This window comes from Juglans regia, chromosome 16 (assembly GCF_001411555.2).
Source record: "Juglans regia cultivar Chandler chromosome 16, Walnut 2.0, whole genome shotgun sequence".
Taxonomy (NCBI): domain Eukaryota; kingdom Viridiplantae; phylum Streptophyta; class Magnoliopsida; order Fagales; family Juglandaceae; genus Juglans; species Juglans regia.
This window is the reverse complement of record NC_049916.1, coordinates 12,336,389-12,352,710: the sequence shown is the minus strand read 5'-3', so window position 1 is coordinate 12,352,710 and position 16,322 is coordinate 12,336,389. Positions and strand designations below refer to the sequence as shown.

The 16,322-nt window shown below is 36.1% G+C and overlaps 1 protein-coding gene across 1 annotated transcript; it reads left to right on the top strand.

The window, feature by feature from the left end:
• The first annotated feature begins 321 nt into the window (after window positions 1–321).
• LOC108987189 lies at window positions 322–10,542 on the top strand. The gene is made up of 8 exons (XM_018960064.2): window positions 322–470; window positions 598–724; window positions 1,412–1,487; window positions 3,316–3,388; window positions 3,798–3,893; window positions 4,160–4,210; window positions 7,722–8,084; window positions 10,131–10,542. The coding sequence occupies exons 1-8, from the start codon at window positions 402–404 to the stop codon at window positions 10,464–10,466; spliced, it is 1,191 nt and encodes a 396-aa protein (XP_018815609.2). The 5' UTR covers window positions 322–401; the 3' UTR covers window positions 10,467–10,542.
• The last annotated feature ends 5,780 nt before the right edge of the window (window positions 10,543–16,322 follow it).

Here is a 16,322-nt window from a genome sequence, read left to right as displayed (position 1 = left end):
TTTTCTACTTATCATCCATACAACATACATTGAGTAAAGAAACAAATAAATAATTAAGTCTGTTGTATAGTATAAAGATGATGAATATAAGAACTATATTTTTTAAAAAATAATATTAGATATAATTATAAGTTATCCAAAAATCACGTACTTATTTTAAAAATGAGCAGAATTCATCGTTAAAAAAATGAATTTCTTTTATATACAGATGCAAATATCATTTATTTATTTTTAATATTTCTAATTTAATTATTTTAAATTTGAATCTTTATTGTTTTTGGTGAGTTTTTAACTGAAAAGCTGAATTCAGATTTTGCACTGGAGGCGACCGCGGAGCGTGGAAAAGACTCGAAGAGTTTGCGAGTGAACAGAGGCACGAGGAAGCAAAGAAGGAAAAGAAAATGGCGGAGGCGAAGCAAAAGCACCCTCGTCTGATCCTCCGCAATTTCCTTACCCTTTTTCAATGCAAGGTTCGTCGTCACCACCATGCATCATCATCGGTTTAGGTATATAAATTCTGTATAAATACACGTGTACAGAGCTGATGATCGTTGATTTTGTGTGTGGGGTTCGGGTCCACCGTCCACAAACAAACAGGAGCTGGAGTTCATACACAAGAGCAACAGCACGGTTGGTTACAGACCCAACGTCTTCTCCACCACTCTTTCCCATCTCATTGCCACCAACTCCCCACACCTCGTCATGCCTTTTGTTCCAATCCGAGGTAACCCACAGGCTCACACACAAAAACGCATAGAAAAAATCAAACTTAGTGATTCCGACTCGTTCTTTCGTTCTTATACGTTCGTCTTGGAGAGGCTTATGATTGATTACGTCATTGAAACTAGGTTGAGAACCCTCAGTTTTGGCGAATGAGAAAGTTGAGAACTTATTGCAATGGCTACCGAAAGAAGACGTTATATTTGGTCGTTGTTTCTTTTCAAAAAATAATGGAAATTGGCGTTAGCATGTCGAATATGAAGAGGTGCTGGTCTCAGCCATCTGAGTATTTGATTTTGATTCTATTATGACCCGAATGAAGTAGCACTCTAATTGTTTGTTGAAAAAGTTAGGGGAACCGAAAACAACAAAACTCTGGATCTTATACTTATATATTCTCTTAATTTTGTAGAAATAAAAAAGTTTCAAGTGGCCAAAAGCAGTCCCTCTCCTCTCATCGTTTCTTGGATACCAATTTCTAGAGCTGCATTGTTGAGATTTAATTTTCTTTTATTTTATGACTTTTCTTTCTTTCATTTTTTATCATTATGGAATCCGCCATATAGAAATTGCATATATTCATTTTTTATTTCTAACATCTGCTTGCTATTTTTCAGTCCTTCTTGTGTGTTGCTCAAGTATGTGCTGCAATCTGATGTTGTACTTACTTTGTTTTTAACTTCAATAACAGAGAGTTTAAAAGAGAAGGTAGAGGAATTCTTTGGGTGTGAGTATGAGCTCTTTGTTGAATTTACTGGTTTAATCAGGTTAGTTTCTCACTTATCAACAGCTTCCTTTTTTAGGTGATAATATTTGATACCATATGTTTACAGAAGAGTCCTAGATTCAAAATGTTGGGGCAAAGAAGTAGTATCCAGAATAAAACCTCTAGGGGTTGGCTCATGTGGTACAGGCCTTGGGCTTGGGGGTATATTCCCCAAGTTTAAGAATCAAATCCCCTTGGATGCAAACAATCTCTAGGGGCCATTGAACTGGGGGATTTTTCCCTTGAATTACCCAAGGTGCACTAGCAGGAAACTCCTTGCCAAGGGCCGGTGCACCCCAGGGATTAGTTAAGAGGCTGTTCCCGGACACCCGGTGCCAATAAAAAAAAAGTATCAGAATAATGATCAATTTCTTATATAAAACAGTGGAATATAAGTTAGCTTGTTATCAAAACGAGAATATTCTTTGTAAGTTACATCTTTTCTGTCTGAAAACAATTATAAATAGTTAGCAATGTCGATGGGCTGGCATCATCATTCTTAACTTGACCGAGTAAGAGTCAAAAGCCTTTTGTCAACTCTATTTAGATGGATTATTTAACCAGTACTATAGCCATGTTACAGTGAGTGGGATTGCCCCCACAGAAAGTTGTAAAATTGTTGGCCTTCTATCAACAATAGCATTGAGATATTAGATTGTATAATTTTGTTTTGATAAGTAAGAAGTATTTTTATTTAGATTGTATAAATGGGAATTTCACCAACTGAAAAGAGTTTTCTGTAGTCAATGATAACTCTTCTAAAAAATTTGGCATCCTAGCAGTTTTAAAAACTCATTTGCTAATTAAGCACAGAAGAACAAGATAAAGAAAAAGGTTTTTAAAATGGTGGTCCCTATCTGCGTAACACCACTTCCCACATTAGGAATATGAATAATCCACATAGAGTGGGTAGGCTATAAAGGTAGTCATGGGTGCTAAGTCCCACATTCGCTACTTGCTAGATTAAGTTGAGTTTTATTAGTGATTCTGGAGAAGCTCCAAATTAACTAGTCATTTTGGGGATGTAGTCGATATAAGGCTACATGGTGTGAAGGTTAGCCATGTGATTTTGAAACACTGCATGACATATAGAAACGTCAAGAATTAAGAGGGGGAGTTTGTAATGCCCTAATGCTTCAATTGAAATATGAATAGTGACATAGAGAGAGTAGTTTTAAACGTAGTCATGGGTGCTAAGTCCCACATGGGCTTTTTACTTGGTAAAACTGGGCTTTAAGAGTGATCATTCTAGGAAAGTTTTAAATTAACTTGTCTTTTTCGGGTTATACACGGATGTGACTAGCGCCTAACTTAAATCGTTACAGTTTGTCTTGCTAGAGACAAACAAAACTGAGAAAAATGTTAACCCAAATAGTTTGCACGATAATGTTACACAAACACATAAAAAAACAACATGAACCAATTCATTTATTTATTTAGATTTTGCTTTATCAAGTTGAAATCAATCTCAGCCCAGCCACTGTATGGCAGACTTCATAGGTTCTTCAAACTTCCATTAAAAATAATTTCCCTTCTTTTTTCTATCCACAAACTGCAATCTAATCAAATTAAATAAATCATGCAATTCAGAAAGGATTTCAGACACATGCCAGAAAATTTGGCAAATTATCATCCAATAGGATTCAGTACACACCAAAAGGAAACCCTAGGATTTGGGTTTGACATCGAGATTTTATTTGATGTGTCTTTCCAACGTTTAAGTAAACAGTACCTTGTTCTTAACTGTAGCGTGGAGTAATCTTGCAATCTTCCAGTTTTAGTAAATTTTGTCACTTATATATCTGATGAAGTTTCACATTATAAATCAGCTGGTGCAGAGGGGCAAGCATTGGATGGCATAGTGATGATAACAGACCCTATCTTAAACAACGTGCCTTTGCGGTGTGTATCAGCTTGTTTGGCGTCTCATATCACTCATGTTTATTTCTTTGTTAGTCACTTATCATTACAAGAAGCGATTTTGTTGTTCATAACCTATTTGTTGAGCAGTGATGTAAACCCTTTTTTCATTTTTCAATCTACTTATCTTTTATTTGTTGGCCATAAACTATCTATTTCTGCCACCCCTCCCCATTTCTTTCGGTCGGTTTGCCCCATACGGTCTCTTTTGTTTCTATCCTTTTCTTTGGAATTTTCTTGTTCCAGTTAGCTCATGTACCTGAGCTATGCCTAGTTCTCATCAATAAAATAATATTTGCCGGTCATTCAAAAAATCTTGTTCCAGTTAGATCTATTTTTAATGTGATACCTGGTTCTCCTGCTGACAATTTCATGTTTGGGTTGGTGAAAGGCAGTCTGCTATTTGAACAGTTTTGGGAAGGATTTCAAAGGTGGACATTTTCACTTCCAGGATGGGGAACCAAGAACTATTGAGCCCTTGGCTGGAGTAAGTGAAGTTGGTTATGGCTCCTTATGGTATCTTTTTATTCAGTACTTGCCATCAATGAAGGGTGGAGAGTGTCATAAGCTTTGGATATGATCATCAGTTTATGATTATTCTATGTCTGAAAGGAAGAAATAATGAAAATTTCTAACCATTCACTGCAGTGCTTGAAATGGTTGTTTCTCAAGTTTAGTTGGTGCATTATTTGTCTTATAGAGTAATTTCAGTTAAGACCTGGCAAATAACATTATGTTATTTTGTTTCATCAGGATGTTGTGATGTACACAGCTGACGGCCACAACATTCATTCTGTTGATGAGGTACCCTCATTCCTTTCTCTGTCTCACTTCTAGGATAGAGAACTCAGTCTTCCATTGTAAGATGCAAATTAAAATCTAATGCGGTTTGGATATCCCTTTAAAATTGTCATAAGATCGTGGCTTGCGCTGTGCATGTTATTTGCAGTATTGAACACCTAGTGCTTCCACGTGTAGATGAAATATGGTATGTGGACTTGTTTCATTATTGGTGAATTGTATTTTTAAATGACATGTGAGTCACGTGTTTATTTATTTACTTGGTTTGATTCTGGTCTTTTAGGTTCTATATGAAATATCACTCTGTCCAGTGTGAAGTAGGTTGTCAAGACTTTAGGGTAGGTTCTACATTCAAATCTTGGGAAGTGAGAAAGGAAAAAAAGGGTTTTGACACTTGGTTTGTCAGTGAGGCTAGTAACAAGAATGAAAATTAAAATGGGCATGAGGGGGCTTATATATTGAACGTAAAACTATTTTTATTTTCTATGAACCAATCCAATTGGCTTCCTTATATGTATTCACACGTTCTTATTTCAAACAAATAGGTGGGATATATCATCCTGTATCTTGTGTCATTAATTTAAAATAATGTTGATTTTCCTAGTTAGGTTATACTCATATATATGTCCTATGTACTTCGGCTATATTTATAGGCTGTTATCTAATTAATGAGACTTTTTGATTACCTATCAAACAAAAATGTTGATTGCCAATATTTTTGTCTACATAAATATGCAGCCTCAGGCAACAACAGAGACACCACTTTCCTAGTTCTATGCCCATCTTTAAATAGAATTTTTGTAACTTTCAGATCTCTTTGGCATAAGTCCTGCATTAGCTTGACCAGAAGTTTTGACTTGGAATAGTTACATGGAAAAGATCTCATTATAAGTTAAACTTGTTGCAGTCCTTGGAGAGTCAGAATCCTTTGTATTCTGAGGTATATATAATAGTTGTGATGTGTATAGCTATGAAGATACACAAATATTTAGGTATGAGGATTTTGTGTATGGAGGCTTCATAGGTATAGTGACTTCGAATAGGTAACATTATGCGTTAAACATGTTGTGGTCCTTGGAGAGTTAGAATCCTTCGTATTCTGAGGTATATAGTAGCTGTGATGTGTAAAGCTATGAAGATACACAAATATTTAGCTAATGCGTTCAGGTATGGGGGCTTTGTGTATGGAGACTTCATAGGAATGGTGACTTCAAAAAGGTCACTGTTCCTTATGCCTTAAACATGCTTGGAGAGTCAGAATCCTTCATTTTCTGAGGTATATAATAGCTGTGATTTATATAGTTATGAAGATACATAAATATTTAGTTAATGGGTAAAAGGTATGGGGACTTCTTGTATGGAGACTTCATTTTTCTTGGACTTGGGTACAGCATTGGAGTACATCTAGGGTTCAGTCCAAACTTCAGCAAAAGTATTAAGTTTGAGATTAGAAAAGACAATGATGTACGATGATGTATATTTTGTCAAATCTACGATGATGTATGCTACCCCACCTACTCCGACCATAAACCCCTGATTGATTCTTGTCCAATTGTCTGAAACCCTGCCGAATAAAATGAGAAAACTTTCCGTCAATTACTATGCAGCAATGGTTTTGGAAAAATGTTGAAAATCTTCTTCTAAGAAAACATTCTTACTTTAGGTGCCAGTGGTATTTGTAATTTCAACTGGAGTTCGAACACTATCCCATTCCAACACCTGTTATATTGTCATTTTGTCATAGGCATGATGATGGTAAAAGTGAGACTGTGAAACCACAACGCCCCCAACCCGTTAGGGTTAGGTTCGTATATTTGAAGTTCTCAGAGGCGCCTAAATCGTAAGGTTACTAGAGTAATTACTAAATGCTTGCAGTGAATGATAAAAATAAAACATTATGGTCAATTGAAAAGATCATAATGCAGAGACATATGAGAAATGATAATAAGTTAAAGACATTTTACTGTTTTAGTCATCATTTTTATTAAAGTATTGCTGTGACATTGCACTTATTTATTTCCAAATTTAAATGAAATATAAAGAAGGTGATAGCACATGTTCTATTGCCTATGCCTAGCCTCCTCATGCTCCAGACTGCCCTTGAAACTCCTCTCTATGAAAACCTCTACTTATTCCATTGCCTGCCCATTTCCTCACCAAATCCCTGTTTTCTCTTTCTCCCCAAGTAAGACTCTTCCTCCTTCTCTTCCCCATATCCCTTCCTCTATATTCTTCCCTCATGGTTTTTCCTTTGTCAAGTGAAGCATCAGCAGTCCTGGTCACTTCTCACTGTGTCCTCCTCCTTCCTCTATTTCTCCACGTTTGGACCCAAGGTAAGCATTCCTTGTCTCCAAATTTAAATGTTGGTTGTAATTGCTTTCGTTTTTCTTGATTCTGGGTGTATACATGAATTAAATGAAAAGCTGGAAACAGAGCTGGAGATGAACGCTAGCTCAATGAAAGGAGCACCTTTCTTGGACTGTGAGTGACGAGACCAGATTAGAGCTAGAGGCGAGAAATGCAATGAAAATACTTCCTAACTTCTCGATATAAATTTCAAAATAAAGAAAAATAAATGTTGTTGCTTAGCAGGGCTTGTGTTTGGTGAGGCACTTAGCTTAAAGCTTTTACTTATGTGTCACAGTTCGGTTTACAAGGATTCTGGAGGTTCAGGACAGGGAGATCTTAGTTAAAATGAAGTACTTGTGTTGAGGTTGGGCTGGGCTCAGTGGCTTCTGTGGGCTCGGATTGCTAATGTTTTCTTTACTTAGTTTTATTGTATTTGTCTATATGGGCTTGGCTTGTTTTAGTAAAGCCCAGTTGCTTTATCCCCATTTATGTTTATTTGCTGTTAGGACTAAAGGCCCATGGCCTCTAGTTAGCTCCCCGTAGGATTTTTAGGATTTTCATGGGAGTATTTGTCCTCAGATGCTGGATGGTGCAAGACATTCTTGAATGTTATTCAACCTTCTTTATCATTTTCTCTCATTTATTCTCTCTTTTCCCTCTCATTTTTCTGGAGGAGCTCTCCTCGAAGAGAGCAAATCATTGTTACCTTATCAAGTTCTTGAGGTGTGTTACATTATGGTTGGTTGAATAGCCTGCTTCCTTTACCCTACGTTTCTGAAAGGCTTTGAATTCGACCAAACAAGCAATTTAAATCCTAAGAAATGTAAATGTGAATTGATGTAGGTACGGTTCTTTCTCCTACACCCTATTTTGAATGGGCATTGAGAGGCCTCAAAATTGATTCGCTCATGTTCCTTTGTTTTCATTTTCATTTATATCTAATCCTTTTTTTTTGCCTGTTCTGGCTCGGCTATGCCTCCTAGCCGAGCTATTCATTCTATTTAATGAAATTGAGCCATGCTGTCACCGTAGATCTTGAACCAGCCACATTTTCTGAGTTGTACCATCTGTTACCTCAGTTTGAATCTCGCCTCATGCTGCTATATTTTGGTATTTTGTTATTCCAAGTCTCAGCATTTTGTTATACCAAATTATCATCTGACAGATAATTGGTGGGGAAAGACTTACGCTTACGTTATGGTTTAGTCGTGATGCATCCCATGACGAGGATGCCAAACTTGTTTCCCTTCTCTCACAGAGGCTCTTACACAATAATGTGCCTGGTCCATGCCTACCATTGCTGGCTTCCAGTAACATGTACTGGTTTTCTTTGGACCAAATTTCTCATCGCCAGTTGGGTTTTGATATATGCTGGGCAAGACTGCATGTTCTTGGCTTTGATGTTTACTCGTATCAAGACAGAAGCTGTGATTCAGATTTGTCAGAGTTACTGGCAATGCCTCTGCAATTAGCAAGGGGTATTGAGCTGTTCAATGTGGAATTTGTCAACATTTTGCATGCTCTTCAGGTATTCTTTGAATGCTCCCTCAAAGTACTATTTTTTCCTCGTTGATGTTAATGGGATAACAAATGGTTATTGATCATATTTTTGTTGACTTCTAATGTCTCGTTTGTTTTTTTAGATGATATGAGTTAAAATTAAAGTTAAAAGTTAAATAAAATATTGTTAGAATATATTTTTTTAATATTATTTTTATTTTGAGATTTAAAAAAGTTGAATTGTTTATTTTATTTTGTGTGGAAATTTGGAAAAATTGTAATGATTAGATGAGATGAGAGAAATTGTGAAAATAAACTAGGCCTAAAAGAGTCGTGAGTTCTGCATGATGTTCTCTTTGCAACTTATATCGTATTTGATGCGGATTGATTTAGGATATTTATGCTTTATTTTGTAATTCAATAAATGAAGTCACAGTCTAAGTAGGATTAGGGTACATTCAGAATCTAGTTGATATTAGGAGTCTATTTGAAATTTTATCTTTTATTTGAATTTCATCTCATTTGGTGTTCTATTTTAATTAAGGCCTCGTTTGTTTTCAGAAAATATCTCATCTCATCTAATCATTACAATTTTCCTAACTTTTAATACAAAATAAAATAAACAATTCAACTTTTTCAAATCCCAAAACAAAAATAATATTAAAAAATATATTCTAACAATACTTTATTCAACTTTTTAACTTTAATCTCAACTCATCTCATCTTATTTGCGAAAATAAACGAGCCCTAAAAGTTATACTAAAATTGTTAGTCTATTTAAGCATCTTTTGCTCTTATAAGAAAACAAAATTTAAGCATCTTTTGCACCTAATTGAGAGATTTTGAATGGAATAAAATTTATTGAGAAAGTGATTTTTTCTCCCTCTTCTCTGTCTTCCTTGAACTTCTTCTCTATTCATTCTCTTCTCTTTAGCTTCTTCTTGCTGGCTCTCTCTCTCTAGTTTCTTTCTCTCCTAAGCTTCTTCTGCTTCTTTGTCATTCTCTCTGATTGCTTCTTCTCTCCTCTTGTTTCAAAACTTTTTTTCTATCTTAAGGTATTCCGTGCTATAACATATAACTGCATGAAATATCAAGCATTTTTTCCTTCTTTGTAATTGTTTCTTCTTTTTTATCCCTGTCTTCCCCTTCAAGAGAAATCTTGTATAAATGCTGGCAACAGGGTGGCTAGGATGAGAAATGATACTTACAGTCGTGAGTGTGCAAGCGCTGTGCAGTCGTTTTGAAAAAAGTGAATAAATATATGATCCACATGAAAAGAAATTAATTTTTTAATAGTGGACCCAATTCTTTTTCAAAGCGACTGCACGATACTTACGCACTCCACGACTGTACGTAACATTACTCGGCCAGGACAGTGGTTGATGTTTGTCATTCTGGCACGTTCCCTTGCATATATAGAGGTTTCGGGTTTATGTAAAAGCTGTTATTTGTGCTGGGAATCAACCCAGCCAAAGAAACTATTCAATAATTGCTTCTTCAAAGTTTAGGAGTGTTCTCCAATTGGCAGAATATAAGGACTCCGATTTCTGGGCAATTGTTATAATGTAGCACTTTTCTTTTTTAATATCTGCTTATAATAAAAGATTCTTTTTTAATGTCTTATTGAATTCTTCATGGTGAGAATTTTGTATAACGAGATTTTTTTAGAACATTGAGGTCTCATTTGGTTACGCAATTCAGATAAGTTGAGATTAGATGTTTTGTTGAAAGTTGAATAAAATATTGTTATAATATAAATTTTTAATATTATTTTTGTTTTGAGATTTGAAAAAGTTGAATTGTTTATTATATTTTGTGTGGGAGTTTGTGAAAGTTGTAATGATTATATGAGATAAGATGAGATGGTGATAAGATGAGATGGTTTCCAGCCAATCACCTAATGCTGCTGTCTCGGTATATTTTTGCTAAGAACTGTGCATTCCCTTCGTCACCATTTGCATTAACTACCCGTCTCCATTTGCATTAAATACCCGTCTCCCAATCTTTCTATTTGCTTTAAAACGGCTTTCTATTCAGGATTTCTAAACCGGAAGCCATTCAATTTGCTGAGCAGGTTGCGCAGTTTTACTATTGGAAAGCCTCTACGATGCATACATCCAAAGTCCAAATAGACCATGGAAAGGTGGGAGTACTCTCTCAATCGCAGATGGAAAAAATTAATCGGTTGAAGTCTGTATTATCGAAGGATCATCAGCAGGCCGAGATGTTCTTCAGCTGCATGATTAGCAATGAAAGCAGACAATATATGTTTGATTGGGCAGATTTTGCTTCTACTGTTGCTGCATGGGAAGATTATTCCTCGAAGTTACATGAAGAATTTCTTAGAAGCTTACCATACTGGAGGACCCATCAATCAATATTTGAAGTTCAATCAAATGGATCTTTCTGACCAACTTGTACATTCTTTTAATTTAACCTACTCGAAATGCATGATACCAAAAATTTACCCTCTGCCTCTTTTGGGTTTTGATCTGCTTTAAAATCGAGCAAGAAATTTGGTTGATTTTCCCAACTAGAAGTGCTTGCTATACTTAAAAATGGACGGCAAATCATGAAACTATACTTATTTTATAAAAAACAAAATAGAAGGAAAAAGTTATTGAAATATTTTTCAAGACAAAGCTAGGGGATCGAGAAAGGTGCTCTGCATTGTACCGACAAGTGTGATTGCATTTTTTTTTTCAAACATTTTTTAAACACTAAATATTAAGAAGAAAAAGTCACAAACTCACTAAAAAATTAATTTTTTAATCATTAAGTATAAAAAATATTGGTCATTTTGGAGGGTACCATTCTCGATCTCCAAGCATTTTATTTATTTATTTATTCAAGCAAAAAGAAATCAAGCAGAAATTTTTCCAAAATCAAAGTAACAAACCCAAGTATAAGATCGATTTGTACTTGGATCGAGCATTTGTATTGGATTTGAAATCCTTAAGGTTATAGTTTGTCCTTTGGAGAAGATGAGACCCACGGATGTAGCCATGGAAAACGGTTGTGGTCCTTTTGTTGGAGATGACAAGACTAGGACTAGGGCCATGACCCACGGGTCCATATTGTTGAGTGGTAGTGTGCTCATCAATGTCGTCAAGTGGCGTTGTTCTCATCAGCGTAGTAGGGTGGCTTTGCACATCAATGTTGTTGTGAGGACCGCGTCGAATCAAATGAAGAGATCTCCTCTTGCAAGCAAAATACTGGCAACAAGGAGGTAGTTGGGAGGGCAACGTGCAATCGATCAAGGAGTAAGGTGAGCAGCACATTGTAGACATTATAGAGAGTTTGGCAGATGTGAGATATATCATAGGGCAATGAAGGATAGTTCACCCAACAACAAGCGAGCAAATGATGTCCTGACCATACAATGACGAGCAACAAACGAGGACAAGCTCAAAGTAGACATGGAAGCTCTCCGAGATAACACAGAGGTGCTCAGAGGGTGGTAGGTGTCATACCTAGAGCCCCATACTTCACCAGAGACGTCATATTTGGGGTAAGCTTGGAGAAGACAGACTATTGACCTCCAGGCAATATCCTCTGATCTCCAAGGTATGGTGCAGCACCACGTAGGAGACCCTTACTAGGGGAAGGACTGCGAGATTGGATCCAAGGCAAGATGCAGGAACGTGCTAGCCTTGGTCCTATCAGTCACTCAGTCTCTACTATTTTTAAGTCCAGAGGGCAAATGGACGGTTAAGATCAGAGGTCTCTCATTCAAACATGTCAGAAGTCAGAAGAACGTCAAGACTGTGGCTGATAGTCTTGTTGTATAAAACGACCTTGGACAAGAGTTAACCTGTTAGTGTTGAGATATGAAGTCTCTACTCTTTCTTCTAGTCAGAATCGTCAAGAAAGCAAGTGACTGTAGGCCTTTAGGACGAGAGGATTGACACCAGCACAACCGTAGAATTAGAAATGTTGTTCACGTAGGTTAGCTCCTATGACCAGACATTGGGAATATGGGGTGAATGTTTGTAAGTATGTTTAGGGTTTGCATATTCTGTAATCTCACCTTTTTCTTACATACAAGTACATTCCTTTTCCATTATATTTATTGGGTATCTTTACGTTATGATTTTGAGATGATTTGAGATGTTATTTGAGACAATTTGATTCCAAGTATCGTGTCTTACTGTGTGTCTAATAATCATAGATGGGTTGATGAGTCCTCGAGCCATTCTTATAGCACGTTGCCCCGAGTTTCATATGGGTAAATGGATTTCCCGTGATGATTGGGGTGGGAGGTCTTTGTATTGGCCTTAGTTGTTAAGACGGGTAGAGACAATCCCCGGGTTGATCATGCATGGTGTCCTTTGTTATGTGTTGACTAGGTAGAGTGATTCCCCTTCAGTTTTGGCAACTGAGTTCACACGTTGACCTGGAAGAGGGATTGCACGTGTCGAATGGGTGGAGTAATTCTTCGTTGGTACTTATGTGATAAGATCTTGTGATTTTACAAGTTTTGATAATAGGGTGATTCCTCCCCCTGCTTATATAATTATGATTTGCTTAGAGGATGATTTCTTGATATGACTAAGAATCCTTATGTTTTGCCCGGAGGGTGATTTCTTGCCACGCATCACTATGTGTATTCTTAGTTTTATTTTACAACAATTGTTGCGTGTGTAATTATTACCATTGCCTATCGTTGTTAGTACTATCATGGATTTTTTAGCTTACCGTGGTGGTTCGACCTGTGGTTTCGTTCATCGGAGCTGTAAATCTTGATGCAAATTTAGCCCAAGAGGATTTATCTTGAGGAAGGAAAACCATCCCAGCCTGAGGAGTAGGTACTAAGGCTTGTCTCCGACTAGTTATTATTTGCATTATAATATGTTTATTTTAATTAGGCGAGGAACCCTTTACAATTCATTTTGTTTTGACGTAAGTTATGAACTGATGATGATGTACAATATTGTTTGGGATGAAGTGATAGTGATGTAACACCCCACCTAAAAAGCTCCTTAGGCCTTGATCTTAGTAGCCTTAATTCTAGTTAATTAGGAGTTGGGCTATTTGAGTATAAGAGCATTTTTTATACTAGAGTTGGAAAAAATGGCCGTATACTTTGAGTTTAGTTAGAATTATTAAGATTCTAGTGCAATATTGATTTTGAGGAAAATAAAACTTTTGGAGCTTGATTGGTTTAGTAGTATTATTTTGGAAAATTTTTAGTGCTTTATTAATTTTGAGGAAATGTGCCAAGAGGCCAATGTTAGAATGACAAGTAGCATATTAGAGATTTTGCAACCTTATTGGGCTAAGTAATTTGGGTTAAAAATTTGATGGATTTAGGAAGGCCCTAGATTGGCTTATAGGCCCAAGCTTTTTGGTTAAAAAGGCTTAGGAGAGACATTAAAGACTTGGGCCCAACTTAGGAAATATAAGACTTTATGCTTCACTTGATGGACACAAGACCATGGGCCTAACTTATTGGACATGAGAAATTAGACCCAACATAGAAAGCATAAGGCCACTGGGCCCAACTTAGTAAGATTTAAGACTTTGGCCCAATTGAGGAAAGACCCAAAGATTGAGAACCAACTTGCGGACCATTGAGGCCAAATATAGGCCTGATAAATCTAGACATAACACCCATGTATAAGCCCACTCTTAAGCCCACAACCAAGACTTGTTCATATGGCACATTAAAAACCCAAGCCATGAAGCCCAAGCCTTTTATTTCATTTCATTCTTCCAAATGGGATCCACATACATCATACCATTAGTTTTCCTTCTCCCACAACCAAACCACACGCTCCTAGGGTTCCTATTCAACCTTGGTTAAGCTTTTAACTTGAGTTAAAGATCACTATTCATCTCACTCATGAATAGTAACCCAAACATCATGATTTTTCATAGTTTTCTTGAAACCTTTTTCTTCATTATTTCAAATCTAAATTCTTTGTTTTATGAACTTGTTTTGCATCACTCTTAGACAACTCTTGAAGGTTAGAACTAACCCACCCATGTTACTTGAGTCAAAGACATGTCATTGCCACCACAACCCACCAATCGGCTACTTGGTGCAAAAACCATGCAGCCCCTTCAACTACCAAAGCCACACCCCTTCCACAAATTTTTCAAGAGTTTTTCGCACCACTCAACCCTCATGATGTCCCCTAAAACCAGACCTAAGAGTTGGCCAAAACAAATTTCACAAGCAAAGCCAAAAACCCAACTATTTCCCCTAGAAAGTGTAGTTGAATTCAAACAGGTTGCACCTTCATCTTTCATTAATTTTCTGCACCTATTTGCCTCGCTTCCTATAACACCTCTCCTAAAAAGCCTATTAAGACTTAACCATTAGCTCCCTTAATCTTAGTTAGCAAAAGATTGTTATTATTGTTGGAGAATTTTTTTGGGATTATTTTTAGCATGAGAATCACATTTTTTATTTTTGGAAGGATTTTAGTATTATATTATATTTTAGATTAATTGCCAAGAAGCCAATTGTAACAAATCGACCCAATAATTTTAAGGTCGAGATATTAATAATTTTTATTGGGCCTAAATTATATTTAATGAGCCATATTGGATAAGCCAACTAGCGATAAATTATTGAGGTTGATTAAGAGTTTTAATCAGGCTCAATAACTAGGTTAAATCCCATTTATTATTTTATTGAAGGAGTTTGACTCATTTTAGAATTTAAAGATCGGCCATTAGAAATTTATTTGAATTTAAAATCATCACTGATTGAACTCCCCTGCGCAGTCTCAGTCACTACCAATCATATATTAAATGAATTACTAGATCATATTTTTAAATTCAAACTCTATTCTTGAATGATTGTGACCGAGTCCAACTTGAACTTGAACTTGTTGGCATCCTATTCTAGCAGGGACACAACTTTACAAATCATCTTCATGTTAAAACTCTTTAACTGAGTCCAATCAAACTGGTCGTCATCCTCTCCCAAATGTCTCTATAAATATCTTTATTCCGCATGTTATTTGAAAAAAATCCAGAAACCTCCCAGTCCAGCACCGTGATTTATTTTGTGTCAGAAATTTTAGTAAGCAGCACTACAAGGTAAGTAGTTTAATCATAAATTAGGATTAGCGTACATTAGATAGTTTATATAAATTATTATTAAAGCTAGTTCTTTCGACTAGTGTTAACGTACCACACATGTCATGATATATGCAAGCACATCATTCGTCATGTTTCATTCCGCAGATTATAGTTATGTATGTATTATTCTCTCACGTTGCATAAGGCACGTAAGGTTTTATAAGATCAAGTGTAAGATAAGCTTATAGCAGTTAATCATATGGCCATTTAGATGCATGGTACCAATACGATTTATGGGTGGATGTGCAAGCTACAGAGTTAAGCGTGCTCCACCATAACATGCTAGAATACTATTAACGGCTCCCCTTGCGGTCGTAGGATGTGGAGTCGGTCCAAAACCTTGCATACAAGGTTAAGTGTGTGGGCCAGTAAGATAAGTATGATAAGTCAGATAATTTAAGAAAATGTATGCATGACATAAGCATACGTAGGAATGATCATGATTTTAAATTTTCAGCATAAAGTATTTTTTGAAAAATCTTATGTTAAGTTTGTTTACGTTATGATGGGTTTCTTATTGAGTCATCGACTCATTTTAGTTTATTTTTAAGTTTTTAAACCACCCTAGGTCAGGAAAATTATGAAGATAGAGCTGTAGGATGATACTTAGTCAAGGGAGGCGTGACAATGGCCGAGATCATGTACATAGATTTTAAGTTATGATTTTTTTGGCACTGTGTAACACCCTGCCCATTTATCCTTATAGATTAACTCTTAGATCAATACTAGAATTTAGAAGACTAGCTCCTTAGAGTAAGTAGCCAACGACCCTAAGAGATTTAGAAAGAATTAAATTAAATTTAGAATCTTGGTTAAGAGCATTGATCGATCACCACACAATTAGTGATCTTGAAACCATGTTTTAAACTTATTTTTTTATTCTTATAATTTCTCATCCTTTTGCTCTAAAATTTCCTTGTTTGGTTATCTATTTCTATTACTCATAGATCATATTAGAATTTTAGATAAACTTTTACACATGTCATTTAGGGTAATGACATGTCAAACCTCAAAACCATACCAATCGGCACCCATGTGTACTTAAGTGTGCAATGGACTATTGTGCCCCTAGCTCGAATATTTTTATACCATTTTTTATCAAGGACATTTCTATCATTGGCCCCTCATTTATTGATGAAATTTCCTACCCAACTTGATTTTTGAAAACCTA

Bases quoted from the DNA above. Each gene is read 5' to 3' on its own strand.
- LOC108987189 (XM_018960064.2), top strand. From the start codon at position 402: ATGGCGGAGGCGAAGCAAAAGCACCCTCGTCTGATCCTCCGCAATTTC. The intron at 1,488-3,315 runs GTTAGTTTCTCA...ATTATAAATCAG, and splicing joins GAATTTACTGGTTTAATCAG to CTGGTGCAGAGGGGCAAGCA. The intron at 4,211-7,721 runs GTACCCTCATTC...ATCATCTGACAG, and splicing joins ACATTCATTCTGTTGATGAG to ATAATTGGTGGGGAAAGACT.